At 42.6% G+C, this 18,317-nt stretch overlaps 1 protein-coding gene across 2 annotated transcripts in view; it reads left to right on the forward strand.

The window, feature by feature from the left end:
* ext1b (exostosin glycosyltransferase 1b) overlaps nucleotides 1-18,317 on the forward strand; it is a 140,128-nt gene that overhangs the window by 110,378 nt on the left and 11,433 nt on the right. Inside the window, exons 7-10 of one of the 2 annotated variants that reach the window (XM_085149420.1) lie at nucleotides 4,239-4,334; nucleotides 14,520-14,609; nucleotides 16,792-16,952; nucleotides 17,638-17,809. In XM_085149420.1, coding sequence (XP_085005546.1) covers nucleotides 4,239-4,334; nucleotides 14,520-14,609; nucleotides 16,792-16,952; nucleotides 17,638-17,809 — 519 coding nt within the window. Of the gene's footprint in view, nucleotides 1-4,238; nucleotides 4,335-14,519; nucleotides 16,155-16,184; nucleotides 16,751-16,791; nucleotides 16,953-17,637; nucleotides 17,810-18,317 lie in introns of those variants that run through there. The other variant, XR_014872088.1, reaches the window with a different exon arrangement.

Consider the following 18,317-nt stretch of genomic DNA (forward strand, 5'->3'; position numbering starts at 1 on the left):
GCCGTTTTCTTTGTGAGTATTTATTACACGGCGTGCTGCGGGGGAAACCCTGTTCTAACGTTTGAGTCTACGGTTCATTTTCTAGCACCTGGCGGCTCTTTTTTAATTCTCATCCGTAAATAATCTGCTCTTTCACGTGATTCAGTTTATTTTGAAAAGTCACAACAGGATCTTGAGCTTTATTGTGAAAGGTTTATGTGGAACATAAACAAGCGGACACCGTCGTTGTTGCTAACCACAACGCATAAAAACAGGCGCTTGTCCGTCAGTAGTGTGGTTATATTAAATATAAGAGAAAGAGAGAACTTTAAGAAATTAATATAGCCACTACAGTGACCATCAAAACGATGAAAAAATATTGCCGTAAACAGTTTATTTTGCGACACCACGAAACAAACAATAGCGTAAAATGAAACACGTTTTTATATCGTCATCCGATATATATCGTTATATCGAACAGCCCTAAACACAAACACTGTTTTATCAAGAAATATACTTTCAACATAAATAGCTGAAGGAAAAAAGAATAAACCTTACAGAAAACAATGTATACTATAAAATATATATTTAGTGAAAATGCTAGATGAGCCTTGTTTTAATCCAGAGGCATCACTGGTATGACTTCAGACCCAATAACTTAAAAAAAACCTCCCTCTCTTTCTAAGTCAACATTAATATTTTTTATAGTAACAACTACACTGACAGAAGAGAAGTGCCACTAGAAAAGCTTGAAAGTTGGAGACTGTGGTTAATGATATTTAAATGTTGCCCCTGCTGCCTTATGTCAGCAGTGTGGCTTCAACAAATAAGCAAAGTTAAGATTTACATTTCCAGACTGTGTAACTCAGAGGAGGCGGTATTATTTTTAACGGCACTGAAATGTAAAATTGGTGAAGTCGCTTAAAAATGTTGACCAATATCATCTGGAAAAAGCAAAAGTAAAAAAATTGACCTGGATTATAAAAAATATTTGTGTGTGTTATGAAGATTATAAATCTGAGCCCGGCAGTCAATGCTGCCCCTGCTGAACATTTCATTGTTTTAGTGAGAAGAATGGGTGTTTAATATTCAGCCCTTCCTCGGTGTGGTGTAACCCAGCTGCACGTCCTATCGTCGACAAGCTTTCACAGACGCATCCTCTCATAGCAGCTGGCTGAATGAGTAGATGCTCCCCTCCTATTATTTTTATAGAGGTGCTTTTGTGTTTGCGTTCTTCTGGCTGTGCATGCCGAGTGGAGAGCCAGGTACGCAGCCGGAGTGTTTTCTTCCACTCTCAGCGTGAGGAGAGAAGGAGAGGAGAGGAAGAGCAGGGCTGCTGGGCTATGAGGGGATGAGCAAAGGGATATAAATAAATGAATGGAGGGGACAGAATGAAAGAACAGAGAGGGTGGAGGAGGCTAAATTGGACACAAGAAAGCTTTTGAAGCACATTCTGACAGCCTCCCGCTGCGTGTGTGTGTGCTCATGTGTGAATGTGTTCACGCACATTCTTGTGGGAAGCGTTTCTTCCTCTCGCGCTGCAGACACACAACAGCTCCTTCACCATTTCTCCTGCAGTCATATAGGCGCACACATACAGAGCCTCCACCAGCACCCCTTGGGAGCTGGTGAGCTGACAGAGACACCATCTGTCTTTCTAATCAAACAGGAATAGAAGGCTGTAACAGCTCAGCTCTGTGTGTGTGGGGGTGCGAGCACATGCATGCAGACTGCATACCTGTTGTTGTTGTCTAACAATGACGGGCATTTTCTCCGTCCAGATTTGGCGTCACAAGTGTTTTTGTTCGCTGATAATGTTGAGATGATTTTGCAATCCATCAAACAGCTGAACATCATCTTCTTTCTCTTCACACAGCTGCCGTAGACACATGGAAACACCTTGGCTCACATATCTGAATAGCTACCAGCGCATAATTTGGCAGGTCCAGTCAGGGTGCAGAGACCCCGAGGGGAACCGCTGCGTGTGACACAGTTAATGTCAGGATAATGTGAAACTTTATTGATCCCTGCAGGGAAATTCTTATGGGTTGCCTCCATCAGGGACGCCTGAGCACGGTGTCAGCCGCAGCTCTGCACACTGGAACTGGGATGGATTAATTTGCTCACTCGTTCAAGGACATTCCAGCAGGGCAGATGTTAGCTGGCACACAGCAACTGGATGTTGATGATGGGGCCCTATCAGTTTCTTCTTTACCAGCTGGGTATTAACTACACACTGCAGGCTATGGTTTCATCATCTTAAAGGGAAAATCTAAAAAACAAAGGATTTAACTTGCAAGTCACAGACAAAAAGTCAATGTCTCTGACGCTTGATGATGCATGCAAATAAAAGTCTCAAGAGTTCAGAGTACAGGTAAGAGAAACAAGCATCTGCCCCAGGTTCACAGGAAGTTTGATAGATGCTAAATGGACTGATTTTTATATGTATGTATAGCCCATTTCCACTCTATTCTCATTCACGGATTCACACACATACAGGCACTTTTATTTACACCTAAGTGCTTTCTATCTAACATTTACACTCAGATGAACACGCCAACGCAGAGTTCGGTATCTCGCCCAACGATATTCCGGCATACAGGCTGCACCAGCTGGGAGTCGGACCACCAACCTTCCAATTTGTAGATGACCTGCTCCAATTCCTGGGCTACAACTACAACCACCCCTAGACCAAAACAAAATATCGAAAAAACCAATCAAAATACTAAGACTCAGTGCAAACACTGAAAGACGGAGTAAAAAAAGCAGACTATCAAGGAAATTGCTTCCTGTTAAAGCAACTGCTGATTTCAGTGTAAACCTTTTAGCTTAAATTATAGCATTTTTTGGAGGCATGAGGACGCGTTTTGGGATGAGAGTGGTGGAGAGCCAAGTTGCAGCAAATGCAAACCACATCTACAGAGTGTATGGGTGCACTGCACAGACACAGGTCTCTGCTAATTAGCTTTTATATATAAATAATAATAATAATGCTAGAATTGCACTCATTCGTGGCACTCACAGCAGGCTGTACTATTTGCCAAATAATTTTTTTTTTAATCCTCAAAAGGCACCAACACCAACAATAATGGTCTCCATTTTCTCCTTGGAGGTTACAGATGATGTGCTACTTAACCTTTAACTGCACAACCACTTTACTTGCTTTTGTTGGCAGACACCGACTTGTCTGCAAACACCTCGCCAACTACTCACTAAGCCGTAGTTAAACTGGATAAAGGGTGACGCAAACCACCTTCAAAGTAAAAGCTGCGCCTTTTAAACACGTTGGCACAAGTTTCACTGCCACGCTGTGGTTAGTTGGCAAGTGTTTGCAAAAAAGATGCAATTTTTTATTGCAACTGCAAGCAACCAAAGCAATGACAAGGAGATTTGCGCTGCAGCACCCAGTAACCACACATGATCCGATCAGTCCTCAGTGACTGGAAGTTGCCTGGGGTTGGTATGATTGAGGCCTTAGGCAGCAGTGCTCACTATATGTTGCATCTAGTTTATGCAACAATTGTAGCTTAGAGCAGAGATGAGCAAGTTGTTCTTTACTCATTTACTGTTTTGAAATGCAGAGAAAACCTTCCGAAGTCTTTAAATCCAGAGTAACATAACCATGTTTGGCTTACTGCAGTTCTACGGCAACATCCAAAGTTTGACAGGCCCGCCACGTCCAGCTAGAGGAGTTTAGCCAGCTTGTATCGCCACATTATTCCACATCAAATTTAAGATGCATGAGAAGAATGGTTTGAGATATAGGGATGTAACTGTGTGTGTAAATGTGTGTGTAAGGTCAGCTAGGATCATGTCATATTTGGGTGCGTGAGTGTGTATTTTTCATCAAATATTAATGAGGCCCGCCGTCGTCGTGCAGCGAATCGGCTGACCTGCAGGTCATATAAAACATGATGTGACTGTGGCTGGGAACATGACTTTTTAATCTGAAAACATCATCTAAAGGGAGGTGGAGCATCACAGGGATGTAGCATTAAGAAGGACAACCTGATAATGCAACGAGATCGGCTACAGACCGAAATGTAAAAAGCACGCTGGGGACATAATTGGAAATATTTTATCACTTCAGCTGCCCTTTTGTCTCTTAAACGTTTAATCAGCTTGTAATAAGGTGACATTTGCTGGCTGCGGAGCACATAAATGTCACCTGCTTAGGCCAGTTCATTTTGTTTGGGTTTGAGGAGCTGAATTCGATTCAGCGCACAAATAAAACTTCCTTTGTTTGTTCTCTCTTTCAGATCATCGTCCTGTGGAACTGTGACAAGCCTCTCCCCGCAAAGCACCGCTGGCCCGCCACCTCAGTGCCCGTCATCGTGATAGAGGGAGAGAATAAGGTGAGCCGCGCGCGCTCGGCCTCTCGGTTACCTCAAAGCCGTGATCCCGATCATTTCTAATTACCTAGCTCGTATTACACATATATTCTCTGTAAAGCTACTGAATCTTCAGACATGTTATTCGGTCAGTATTCAGTTTCGGGGAGTTAATGAGTTTCGATTTGTGTCGCAATGATTCCATTAGAGGATAGTTTGTGTGGTTTTAATTAAAGCTCAGTAATGAGAATAATGTACACTGAAAACAGAAGGCCTGAAAGGCTAATGCATATTGTGTATTGGAATGATAAGGTGGTAATAATGGCTAAGTGCACAGGCAGAGTAGCTCTACTTTGATCGGAACCAAATATCCAATTAGCTAAAGAAAGTGACAAAATCATTGCAGAGTAACAATTGAGCCATAATCTGCAACATAAATGCACTTAGAGCATTTACTTTTCTTCATCGCTTATCCATTTAAAACTTTTTAGGACTGTAAATATAGGCTATTTATAAAAGATGGAGCCTGAGTCTGTAAATCTGTATTCTTTTTAGCAGCCAACAGAGGGCAACACCTCTGGTTGCAGCTTTAAATCAGATTGGATACAAATGTATGAGGACATGCTCAACCACTCATTTTATATATGATTATATATGATCTCAGTAAACATTTCCCTGATGAATTTGGGTTCTTAATCTCTGGTTTTTAGTGATTGTAATTTTTAAAAGTGCTCTTGAGCAATAGTCCTCTAGTCTTTCTTTGAACATTTGCTGCTTTTTCAGTCCAGTCTCTGCACCTGACCATTTTCTTTGTTTGGTAAGCATTAACATTAACCGGTCAAGCATAAACACGGCACTTAGCACAATGGATAAACCAGCGTTGTGTCCACACATGACAGGCAACCTAGCAAAGAGCGTGTCTTAAATTGTAACTTTAGCCACTTTGTTACTTGTAACCTGTCACAATAACACATTATTTGTCCAGTTTCTTTAGTTATACCATTGAAAAATAACACGCGCCGTTTTGACAGGCATAAATCGTTCCATTTTTGCACCACCAGAAGCTGAAGCCCTCAGCTACAAATGCTACAGCTAAGCTGCCAGTATTACAGTCAGTCATGAATGCACAGATCGCTGAGTATTTTCAATGTGGCTTCACAAATGAGGAAATCCTTGTGCTGTTAGCTGAGTCACATGGCGTTACTATCAGCAAACGTACTCTCGAAAGCGTCAATTTGTTGCTATACATTGGCACCTCATGATCTGGTTTTGAGTGCACATCCCTCTGCGCCATAACCTTCTGGGTAACAAGAAAGAGACGTTATTCACGTAGATTGCTGATTGGCAGCGCTAACTCGAAACTTCGAGTTACTTCTCTCAAAACTTCAAGTTAATAAGTCAAAATTTCAAGAAAATAACTAGAAGGCAGTGTCCTCGATTTCTCAGTCAGATCAACATCCTCCTCAGGAGTTCTCATTGGATGTGTCCATCATTTATATACAGTATATGACTGAAACTGAAAATGGTGTTTTTGTGATAGATTGAGGTATAGAGATGGTGAACTGCCTGTAAAAACACTTATATGAAACCATGAAAAGAAACAAACTCTTGCCTCTGATATTTTTCTTGAAAGAAGAATAATTGCCTAAATAAAATATAAAAAATTCTATTTAATCGGTTAAATAAATCAGCAGCTCAGTTCCCTTAAATTGACACGCCGTTAGAAGTGACAAATTTGTTTAATTCTGAAATCTTCTCTTCGAAAATGTTTCCACACAGACGGTATGAAAAAGCTTTCGACGATGGGTAATGTGCATAAAAGCTATGTTTTCGAGTGGGCGTCAATTTTCTCAGCATGTCAGCTTAGAGATATTTTTCCCTCTGTTATGACTGGCGGTGTCATAAAATGCATGTTTTTCCTGGTTTTTAAGTAAACCCTCCAGCGAGACCCAGAGCATGCCTCAGTGGCATTTATTATGACATCCGCATTAGGCTTTTATGCTGAAGGTACTGTCCCGTGAAAAGCATTGCTATGTTTACCTTAACCTCCTTCTGACCTCTTATTGTACGAGTCAAAGGTCAAACGCGGACACGCAGTTTGACATTTGAATCGTTCCTTTTTCAAAGAGCGTCTTTGAGGTGTTTTTTGAGAGGGTTAGGGTAAGCGGGATCTGTTGCTCGGCTGTATTCCTGGACATCAGACTCATCCGGAGCCCTCCTTTCCCCTTCTTCCTCCGAGGACTTAACTTCAACTGCCAATCAGGGAAAGTGGCTTTCACATCAGTGTCAGTCACTCGGCGGTAGGCTGGGTTTATGGTTTACCTCTCCCCGTGGCTCTGAGTGGTTTCTCCCAAGCTGTCAATCACAGTGGGAAGCCTCTGCGTGTAGCTGTGTTGCATGTGAAAAGCGAGCAGGACGGGCTTAGCGCACTGCTGTTGTGTGTGTTTATGTGCGTGCGCCAGGCAGCCTGTGGTTTGTTGTGGTTGTGGCGTTTTATGTGTTTACCGTGGCGAGGCAAGCTGTGTTCCTCCACCCCACAGAGCGCGCGAGAGAGAGAGAGCGTTTGTCATCCCTCTCGCCTTTTCCCTGCCACTTTTCCCCCCCTTATCCCATCTCTGCTCCATTCCTTCCCTCACTCACACATCCGCTGTTTTTATCATTACTCTTTCTTTTATCTTGTTTTTGCTTCGGTCTATCTCTGCATCTCTTTCTCCCACCTCTTTTCTCGCTTGTTGTCCTGGATGTTACAAAGAGTGTAGAAATATTGACGTCATGAGTCGTGGTTGGAAGAATCGCCAAATTCGCTTCCTTTTGTGGTTTTTACGTCTTCTCACTTCTTTGCGTATGCGAGGATGAATTGTGGCATGTTGTTTTTCTGCAGAAAAGAAATCTTTAAAATAAAGCAGTTTTAGCAGATCCAATTTTTCCCTCAAAAAATGAACCACTTTATTAGCTACAGCCTAATAACGTGGACCTTCTTTTGCCACAATTCCTGCCGGTGCCGCAGACATTCCTCAGACATTTGTTACACGTAAACGATGTGAATCTCCTCTTGCACCACATCTATTAGACTTTGATCTGGGCTTGGAGCATATTTGAGTGCATTGAACTGATTGGTGTGGTTAAGAAACCAGTTTGAGGTCATTTTGAGCTTTGTGACATGTTGAGTTATCCTGCTGAAAGCAGCTATCTGAAGATAGTACACAAAGGATGGGCAGAGACCAAACAGTGAAAAATGTACCAAGAAAATCCCACACCATTACATAACCAGGATGGATCCAGGCTTTAATGTTATCTGCGTCTAATTCTGATCTCACTATTTGAGGTTGCCGTAGAAACGGAGACTCACCAGACCGGGAAACATTGTTCAAATCTTCTGTTGTGCAGTTTTGGTGACCCCGTGTGAACTGTGGCCTTAGGTTCCTGTTTTTAGCTGACATGAAGGTTTAACATGTTGTGTTTTCAGAGATGCTCTTCTACATACCTTGGCTGTAGTGAGTGATTATTTGAGTTTTCTTCTTATCAGCTTGAAGCAGTCTGGCCATTTTCCTCTGACCTCTGACATCAACAAGGCGTTTCCTGCAGATTAGTGGAAATTTCTTTTCTTTTTAGCGCCAGAGATGCTTTTGTGGGATAATCCCAGTGGATGAGCAGTTTCCGAAACAGACCAGCCCAACTAGTGCCAATAACTATGCCACATTCAGAGTCAATTAAATCACGTTTTCCCCATTCTGATGCTCACCTTGACCTCACCTACATGTCCAAGAGAATTAATTTCCTGCCATGTGATTGCACAAAATGAGCAGTTGTACCTAATAGAGTGGCTGTCGAGTCTGCAGTATTTCTCTATTAAATGAGTCCAAGCAAACTGTTGTAACTTTCCACTTCTTATTCTGTTGTGGGCAATTAAACTCCTGTTAAACTCCATGCAAGACAAGCACAAGCCTCCTAAAGCTGAACAAATCAGCTTACCAAAACTCACTGGAAATGCTTTTCCATCTGAAGAAAAGGGAAAGAGAGAAAATTTTGCTTACTGGCAGCTTTTTCTGTTTACATGTGAGGGCCCGTGGGTCAGCACTTGATAAGGTGAAGATAATTTAAAGTCTGAAGCCCCAAAGAAGAAAATTACAGGATGCACAGTGTGCAGTTTCCATTGCAGTTTAATGAAAACTGTGGATAGGTGCTCCACAAACTAAGCGTAACACCCAGGAAAACAAGGACTACGTTTCTTTTTTTCCCCCTTTCTTAGCGCTTCGCCCAGCGCCGCCTCCTCATGCAGTGTCGGTAGTTAAAAGTTAAGTCCAAGAACAGTAAAACAAATGAGTTGATCCTTCTTCAGCTTTGTATTTATTCTTCTATCGGCGGCATTATATAAACACGTCAGTGAATCACACTAATGCACTGGATGGCATGTTTTGGCATTAAAGTGAACACGGCCGCTGCAATAATCCCACACACCGTGCACTCCTGCTGCTGCAAATACCCACCAGAGCCTTGAATAGTTATTAACGCGAGCTGTTCCGAACCGTTCCAAACAAGTCCAGTGCCCAGCTGTTTCAGGAAATTGCTTTTTTCCTTTAATAATATTAAATTATGGATTTGGTATTGTATTTTTTTTAGGGTGTATACCTTCATTTGAAAGCTTGGCTCTTAGTACCACAGACATGTGGTTGCATTGTTGGTTTTGGTTTGTTTGAGGGATTTGTCGACAGCGCGGAAAAAAACACCGAATAATACAGATTTTATCCTTCAACCACATCCTGTCTTTTCCTCCCTCTGTCGTCTTTTCACGGCGGCCAACAAAATCTGGTTTGTGACTGTTGGTTTAAGCCGTGTGAGGATCCCGGCGGCACTTGATATGGTTTACATGCACTGGTGGTCCTCCCTTCCGACGTTCCCGACGTCTCTCTCCTCTGCTGCTGTCCTTCAGAGAGGAGGTGAAGTGCTGCAGGCAGATTCCTGCTGCAAGAGCTCACATTCCTGGAGAGAAGCAGGAAGCCCCAGGCTAATATGTCTCACTTCTAACATTACAAACCATCTGGGGCCTGGAAACATCAGCTTCTCATCCTCTCTTTGTCTCTTTTCGTCTCTTTCAGTATTTGCTGCTTGTCTCACTGTCACTTCCTCACCTCCTGTCTCCTATCCCTGGTCTTTCTCCTCTGCCTCTTTGCTGGTATCCTATATGTGTCTTTCTGGTGGGAAAACAAGTGGGGGGTGGGGGGCAGAGAGACGGGGTTGTTTTGTTTCTCGCTTTATGCCCACAGGACATCATGGCAGTAATGACGACAATGAAATGAGAGGGAGGGTACCGCTTTCTCGTCTTTCTTCTCATTTTCTCTCCAGCGTTTTTTCATCTTTCGCTGTCACTCACGCACCTCGGCTCTTCCAACCCGTTCGAATATGAGCGACAGCTGAAATTTTCATCTGCTCTTGTTGCCGCCGCTGGAGTATTTTCGGGAAGATGGGAACACTGCGGCACTTGGCCGACAGGCCGTTCCCATCGCTGTCGGGCTCCACCATGTGAGCGGGAGCGGGATGAATTTTAGAATTGCTGTGTGAGCAACATGTGAAGCATTATAAGAATTTAAAGATTCTCAGTTCGCATTCCCATAGGAATAAACACAAATGCTGTGTTTATTCCCATGAGATGTTCTGCCAGGCCTCTACTACAGCCACCTTCAGTTGCTGCGCGTTTTGGGTCTCTCTGCCTCCAGTTTGGTGTTTAATAACTGAAAAACATGCTCTGAGGTCAAATGACTTAAAGCAAAGAATATCTTTGCCTTGTCTGCTCAGTTCTGCAGTGTTCGGCTGAAGCTGAGCAGAGAGTATAGCTCAGTTCATCCTGCTGCTTCTATCAGCAGTCACATTATCAATAAAGTGGCCCAGTTCCACTGGCAGCCATACACGTCTATGCCATAACACTACCTCCACCGTGCTTGACAGATGATGTGCTTTGGGCTGTTTCTGGTTCAAGGTAACATTGGTTTTGTCTTATTGTTATGAAATTTAGCAAGGGGTTGATTTTCCTGCAAGCTCATAGGGTAGCAACTCCTGAATCCCAAAGAAGTACATCAGAAGAAACTCTGCTCATTGTCTGACTGTAAAAGGGACCACGACTGACAAAAGACCCTAAACGCACCAGGAAGGGCGTTGCTGTAGCTCACCTGGTTAAGCAGGCGGCCCATATGCAACAGGCTCTGAGCATTTCCTGCATGTCCTTCCCACACACTCTGCTTTCCTGTCTGCATATAATAAGCAGGTTTAAGGTATTCCACCTGTCATAACCAGATGCTACATCTGCCTGTGTCTGCGGTTTTAGAGCAGTTTGTTAACAATTTAGATTCCTCTTAGCCTGAAAATGGGGTCATTAACATTATTTTTCTCTACACTCATAAAAATTAACTCATAAAGTTTAAGTCAAGACATCAAGAGTTCAACCACAGACTTGTAATCTTTTCATTACAGCACACCTGCATGTCTTAGAATATATATTTAAAACAAATGCAAATAAAGAGCATATATTAGGTCTTCACTTTTTTTTATTCTGCTAAAAATTAATAAAAGATATTGGACTTAATTTAAATAATATGAACATTTACATAGTAAAACAATTTTTAATTTACATACATTTGCACATAAATGACTGAAATCTTATTTTATACTCCTGAGATCGAGTGTTTTCCTTCTTGTATTAAAACGTTTGTGTTTCACCTAATAATCAGCTGAATTTAAAGATTTTCAAAAAGTCCCTTGAGTCATCCAGTAAAACCGGTCACGTGCTTTCCTCCTGTTATCTAAAGGACCTGGCAGACAAGTGAAGTCTGCACGCTGTGCAAATCAGTTCTGATTTAAGTGTTTGAGGTACTCGTGTCTTTCCTTTTGTTTGCAGGACAAAGTGCTTGGTCACACTGCTTGTACAATAAAAGTTATCAGGAGCTGGAGCACTACAGTAGATAAGAGGCTTTCCGCAGCTTGACTGCAAAACCAGAATCTTTGGGAGCGGTTTGGTTGTTTTATTTATTTATTTATTTTTGGTGCCCTTCGCCCGCAGAAGTGATAAAGACCTGTTGAGAGTGAGGTCAGCAGTGACGCTGGGCAGGCGGACAATGGCAGGTGTTTACAGGGAAATGAGGTCAGCTTTGACCACTCTTAAATGTAAATGTAATGGCTTTTCTGTGCAGGCGGTGCTTTAAAAGAACAAGAATCCTCAGAGAGGCCTGACCTTCAGAGCCGTGCTGAATAACTAAACAACGGTGCGTGCGAGTGTTTACATATATGGGATGTGTATCTCGATATGTCCGCGCGCATTGAAGCTGTGCGTTTCTCTGCAGTTTTCTAATTGCGTTGGAGGCGGTTCGAGTTCGAGCGCACATCCAGATTACGACACGCACGCTCTTTGTCACCGAGAAACTGCTGTTTTCTCATCCGAATGCCTTTCATCGCAGCCAAAGACCAAACAAGTCTAAATATCCTCAAGATGTTGATCTTTCCATCCACCCACCAAACCCCATCCATGAACACTCTCTCTGCCTCCAGTAAATATTCAAGGACCGTCATGCATTATACAGTTGGGTTTCATCCACTGTTAAATATACATATTGTGTTTTCAACTGCGGCTGAGATAAAGTAAATTTGGGCCACATGTAAGACACATGACTCGCACTAGGTGTCTGACTACATTTGTGTGTTTTTATTGATTTAAAAGAGCGAGTCGACCCTGCAGCAGTAATGGAAACTAGTATCAGCACTCTATCTCTGTAGCAAACGACAGGGTGCAGCCTGCAGTAAAGCGTAGGATATTGGCTTTTCTCTCATTCGCTGTGCACCGCTATTTGTTGATGTCATGGCTTGTTGTCTCCTCTGAATCTCATGAATTTGTGAGGGATCATTAAAAATGCATGTGGCAGATATTGAGAGCAAAAGGGAATTTTTATTCCAAGATTTATCTCAAGGTGAAACTCTGCATTTAGTCTAGTGAGCTGTGGGTAGCGATTCGGAGCAGGTGGGCTCGTGTGCAGTGCTCCAGGTACACGAGGGGAAACAATGACTGGAGGTTGCACCACGAGCAAAATGATTGCAACTGTTTGTGATAAACTTGGGATATTGTTGCCCTGGAAATAGTTGACTTCAAAGATGGGGACCAGGTCTGTGATCACTTGCTGACTTGATGATGATCACATGGCAGTAAGACGGACTTAGTCTGCTCTTGGTTTGCTGTCCATTTGCATTTGAATGAGGTAAAGTTGGCAATTAAGTGCAATCTGTTTGTGGTAGTTAGGTGATTAACTTAACTGTGATATATCTGGGATAAATCGGCAGCAATTGCAAATCTTTTTCCATCTACATGCAAGAAATTCACATTTATTACTTCCTCTCAGACTCCAGCCAGAACCCACGAGATTTGCAACAGCACTTCAGAAATTCCTCCACAAATAGTGACGTAGATGCTGCAGGATATCAAGTTAACTCCATAATGACATAAGCCCTCAGCAGCCTTAATTGCATGTAAGAATATAACCAGAATCCAACCAGTTGGCCACCAGTTCAGTCCCCTATTGCACAGAGATACATCGTTGCTCTTATATCAGCGCAGACTGATTCTGTTTGAGTGCAACGTGTTGGCAGTTATTTGCCATTATTTGCCATCAGACAAGTTTCCCATCAGGTGACCTGTGCAGTGGCCTTGCAATCAAACGTGGTCAGCCAGGCCTAGAGGATGTTGCAAACACTGGGTAACCAGTTGCAAAAGCAAGAAAGTTTAAAGCAATCATCAGGCAAGCACCAATTTATTTATTTAGGTGTTTTTCTAGTCCCAAGGAGGTTGCCACTGTATTGTGACTGAGCTATACAGCAGCTATAAGTGCTATTTTTAGAATAATAACTACTTGCATGTGATTTTCATGAGCTCTACTTTCAGCTTTTTAGCAACTTTCAGCAGATTTGGGAGTTACTAGCCTCAATTTTACCGTTTTACTTTAGTGTCAACATGTGCAGTCTCACTTTGAAGCCATTTTTTGCTACAGCAAAACCTCTAATCATCAACTTTAGTCTGATGCTTGTTACCGAGGTTGGTAGCACAAACCAAGCAAATAGCTGCCAGCTTTATCTGTCAGTAAGCAGCTAGCTGGTGAAACAACAAAGCAGCATCTGCCGGGAGTAATCTAACAATCAGCTAAACAGAGAATGAATAGGGAACATGTATTGATCGGGTGGGCAGGAATACACCTCCACCTGTACACTCTGTGTGTAAATAAGCAGCTGTTTGTTGTCTGCTCTGAATCTCATGAAATTATGAGGAATTGTTAAACATGAACGTGGTAGACTTCAGGAGCAAACGGAGTTGTTATTCTAAAATGTGTCTCTTGTTTTAAGCTCTCTGTTTATGTTTTGTTCTCAGCTCCACTGAGCACTCCTTAGCATCTTTCAGCTCAATTTTCGGGGTTGGGGGAGACTCTTGCCTTGATTTAACAATTTTAATTCAGTCTCGACACTCTCACTGCAGCCATTTTCAGCGAGATAAAACGGACACAAATGCAAATTGTCTGTTAGTCGGTGAATAACGGAGCATGTAGGAGCTAAAGAGAGACACATTTCTGCCAGGAGTTGATATAAATCTAACAAACAGCTAAAAGGAGAGTGAACAGTGAACTCGCTTTGATCAGGCAGACGGAAACACAATTCCAGCTAAACGCCGTAACACACCAACATAAAAGGAGGGTTGTCATACCGATGTAAAAAGGGGGATATTATCTTATTGTTTATGAAAATTGCTTCCCCAAAGTGCCAAAGAAAACCAGTTACAGCAGGTTTACAGACTGTGCAGGCAGTTCTCCGTTTGTAAATGAAAGTTTTGATCCTGGGAGGTGACCCTAAAGCTGCAGTTTGCCTGGCAAGGGAAAAAAAGACAACTCGGTTATGCCGTGTTTAAGTTTTCTCGTACCGTCAGCGCCAAAAAAGCTGCAGAAAGTGCAACAGTTCCCTGAAATGCATTATCTCAAAATTGAAATCGTCTTGTTCAGTCAAGTTTGATTAAAACTCTTGTCTGCACGAGTGCTGTTTAATAAAAGCACGAATGTCAGAGGGGTTTACTTTATTATTTCCCGCTGTGCTCGGATCTAGATTTGCTATTAGTGTAGTTTGAAGATGGGATCCCAGCTTATGTCAGTCCACTGATTTTTAACCCTCTGTGCTCTGTGTCTCCCCCTGCAGGTGATGAGCAGCCGCTTTTTGCCCTACGAGATCATTGTGACCGACGCTGTCCTCAGCCTGGATGAAGACACAGTTTTGTCCACCACTGAGGTATCCTCTAATAAACACAGCGACTCTCCTTTGTATCTCCGTCTCCTCCACTTGAGTTGTAAAGTTCGACACTCCCTTATTGCATTTCCTTTTTTTAGCTTTTAGCTTCTTTCTGTTTGTCCCTGCTGCTTTCAAGTTGGCCCCCCAAAATTTGTGGCCTGGTTCTTTAATCTTTTAAAGTCTAACTTTCACTCCCGAGGCCTTGCTTGCTTTTCTCTCTTCTCGTGTGCTTTTCTGCCTCTTTTTCCTTCCCTCTCCTTTTCTTCCCATCGCCCACCTCCTGTTTTTGGCTCTACCTCTCCTATCCCCTAATCAACGGCAGCACTGTTATGGGCATTTCTGTTCCACATGCTGGCGGGGCTGTTCCTGTTTTTCTTTTTCTTTTTTCTTTTCCTGGGGATACGTTTTGGCGTGGCATCATGGGAAGCCAGAACATAGCAGAAAGAAATGAGTTTATGTGGCAGATCAAGATGGCAAGACAGAAGGGAAAATCCATCCCCGACAACTGAATCGACCTGCGTTACTCCCAGGAAGACGGTTGGATCACGAGAGCAAACACTTCTCAAAGTTTCTGAGCTCAGGGAATGTCGATGCCAGGAAACTTGAGAAAAGGGGGAAAAAATGAAGGTTAAAAACCGGTAATCTCCCCATCCACCCACTCCTTCTTTTAAACAAATGATTCAAAGCGCAGTTTCTGGCCCCGGCGTCTTTGTTTTCTCATTTTTATCCGACTCTCTCCAACCTTAAGTGAAGATGGCGACGATGAGAGCTGTCTTTAACAATGATACTCACTCCTTTGAATATGACTCCCGGTTCAGTCGGAAAGTAGGCAGAATTATGAAAGTCGGTGAAATATTTTCCTTGTGATTGTAATATCGTTCAGCTTCCATCTCTTTTATTTTGAACTGCAGGCAGGAGCAGAAGAAAGTCATTATTTTCCTTCAGGGCTTTTTCATATATACAAATTTTGGCAGGAAGAGCAGATAGATACTGTTTTATGGTGGATTTTACATTTTTTTTCTCTTCTTTTTTAATATTCAACAACATAAGCAGCCTCACAGCGTAGTATAGTGATGTGCGGTGTAATGCAGAGCAGGCTGTTCGAGGAGCCGCTGAGACCTTTCTGATGTTTTTGTCTAATTATTTGATTGAGCGCTTTGATCGTCGCTGCAGTCGTTTGCTACAGGCAGCTGCTTAGGAAAGACTGCTTTGTGTTTCATGAGGTTTTGCCTCAGTTGTATTTTCACTCGAGTGTGTTTTGAACGTGTTGTTCCTTTGTTGGGTTTCATTGTAGTCTCTTTCATTTCCTCTTTATCTTTTTTTTCCCCTCACACAACACACCGTAAATAGATACATTTTTTTACACCTTTGATTAATGAAAACAACAACTTCACTTTATTTGGCTTTTGTAAGAAAATATTTAACACAGCTCATTCCAACAGGGGTTTATAATGGTGTGAATATTAGGGATGCACTTATCCAACCTTTTTTACTGATAGAGGACCGTTCTGACGCCATTTAAATATTGTTTTGCTGATATTGCAAGTTAAAATGTGACAACTGAAAAGATCCAAGAATACAAATTGACTGATTTGCTATTTAGTGGTAAATAACAAGAAACTGGACCAACATAAGTTAAAAGATTTAGGGTCAACTTTGACCTTGGGCGCTAACAATTGAGGTCAAGATCCATAAAGTTTTTACTGATTTGGTGTGACCTTGACGTCGACCCCCTTGGCGTCCATGCTGGATTTGCTTTACTCCACTAATGATCTAGAAGATGTAGAACAACAAAGAACAAGACTGAAGAGATTGACCCTTGGGACTGGATCACAGTCTGATCCAGACATTGGATTGGTGCATCCCGAGTAGCTGGAAAACATCTGCTGAGCTGTGAAAATTCCCCCTTATTTATCCTTCCCTCCCCAAAAAATACCAAAGCAAAAGCACCTTTTTACAGTACCAGGCTGTCGTGCTTATTTTTGCACAGTTTCTCCATAATAGGGGTTATTGTATATGAAAAGTGCTGAACAGTAGCTTTTCATTTTGATCAGCTGAAGTTGATTAAAAAGAAGAAAAAAATATGTATTTTTGCCACAAAGGTGTCCAGAGGGTACTAAATTAGAGTTTCTTATTAGAAATGATTAATGTTCTGATTTTTAATGTTTTAATCTCTGTCTAGGTGGACTTTGCCTTCACTGTCTGGCAGAGTTTTCCAGAGCGAATCGTCGGATACCCCGCCCGCAGCCACTTCTGGGACAGCAACAAGGAGCGCTGGGGCTACACCTCCAAATGGACCAACGACTATTCGATGGTCCTGACTGGGGCTGCCATCTATCACAGGTGCACTTCAGTCTGTTAAACTAAACGCTTCCTTCTCAAGCAGCTGTTTACCTCCATGTCCTTTGATTCTCCTCACTCCCGCTCCGTTCTCCTTCCGTTACACGAGGCTCGCTGTTGCTCCGCTCTGCTCTCCAGTGTTCGGTTGTCTTTCTTTTGATGCGGCGCTTTGATGCGGTGATCTGTAGATTATGAAAGTAGATGTGATGTTCAGTGTGGCGCAGCCTCGGGAAACCAGTGTTTTGACACGGAGTATGTTTTATCCCCAAAAAATGTCAATTTGTCTGCCGCGCAGCCCTCGATAGTTCCCGCGTTTAGTTCGACTACAGTCCTGTCAGCTTCAATATGGCTTCACTCAGCTGTGATGGGAGCAGTCCATTAAGCTTAAGTCAGCCAATCACCGCAGCCGAACGCTTAATCACTTTCAATAAGTCACTCGTTCAATCCATCCAAGAGCTTCAACAGCGATGGTGTGGCCTTTAATGTGAAATATTCACTTTTTATATTTAATTTAAGCTGTCAGCACAGCCGGCTTTAAACCTTTGAAGCTCTAACACTGTTTATTTAGACGTTTTTTAAAGCATTACTTTCAAAATAAGAGCTTCAGTAGAATTAAGACTATTAAGGATTTAAGTGCCACTGGTTTCAATCTGGGAGCCTCTAAATACTCTTCTTCCTGTCCTCTCAGGTATTATCACTTCCTGTACACCAACTACTTGCCCACCAGCCTGAAGAGCATGGTGGACCAGTTAGCCAACTGTGAGGACATCCTGATGAACTTCCTGGTCTCTGCTGTCACCAAGCTGCCGCCCATCAAGGTCACACAGAAGAAACAGTACAAGGAGACCATGATGGGACAGGTAAGAGGGCAGCAGCTGTGACCACTACACCAACACCGCATGTGGAAGTATGAATACATATAATGCTTAGATCCATCTCTTTGTTGCACTCGGAGAGCTTATTAGCGTTGGGGTTCTTTTAAAAAGAAGAGGATAACGGCCGGTCGAGAAAACTGGTTTGCATCTCATTACTGGATGTGACTGAGCCCGTAACAATTTACAATGCTGGATACAGAGCAGCCTTATTATACGGACCTCTTTGAATTTGTCCTTCTTTTCATGAGCCGTGATTCATGCTGAAGCCAGTGTTGTTTTCTTCCCTTCATGAGTGTGTCATGGCCTTTCAGCTGGAGCGAAGCCGTGCTGCTTTATGAACAGCATGAATTATTCTCTTTAAAAATCCTCTGGTATGGGCCACGGAAAAAAAACAAAGAAAAAAAAAACAGGGCAAGTCATAACGGCACACACACAAAAGCACAGAAAGGAGTCGTGTCGGTCCCGAAGCCTTGCGTCACGCTTTCTCATCGGG

This window comes from Neolamprologus multifasciatus, chromosome 22 (genome assembly GCF_963576455.1).
Source record: "Neolamprologus multifasciatus chromosome 22, fNeoMul1.2, whole genome shotgun sequence".
NCBI classification, from domain to species: Eukaryota; Metazoa; Chordata; class Actinopteri; order Cichliformes; family Cichlidae; genus Neolamprologus; species Neolamprologus multifasciatus.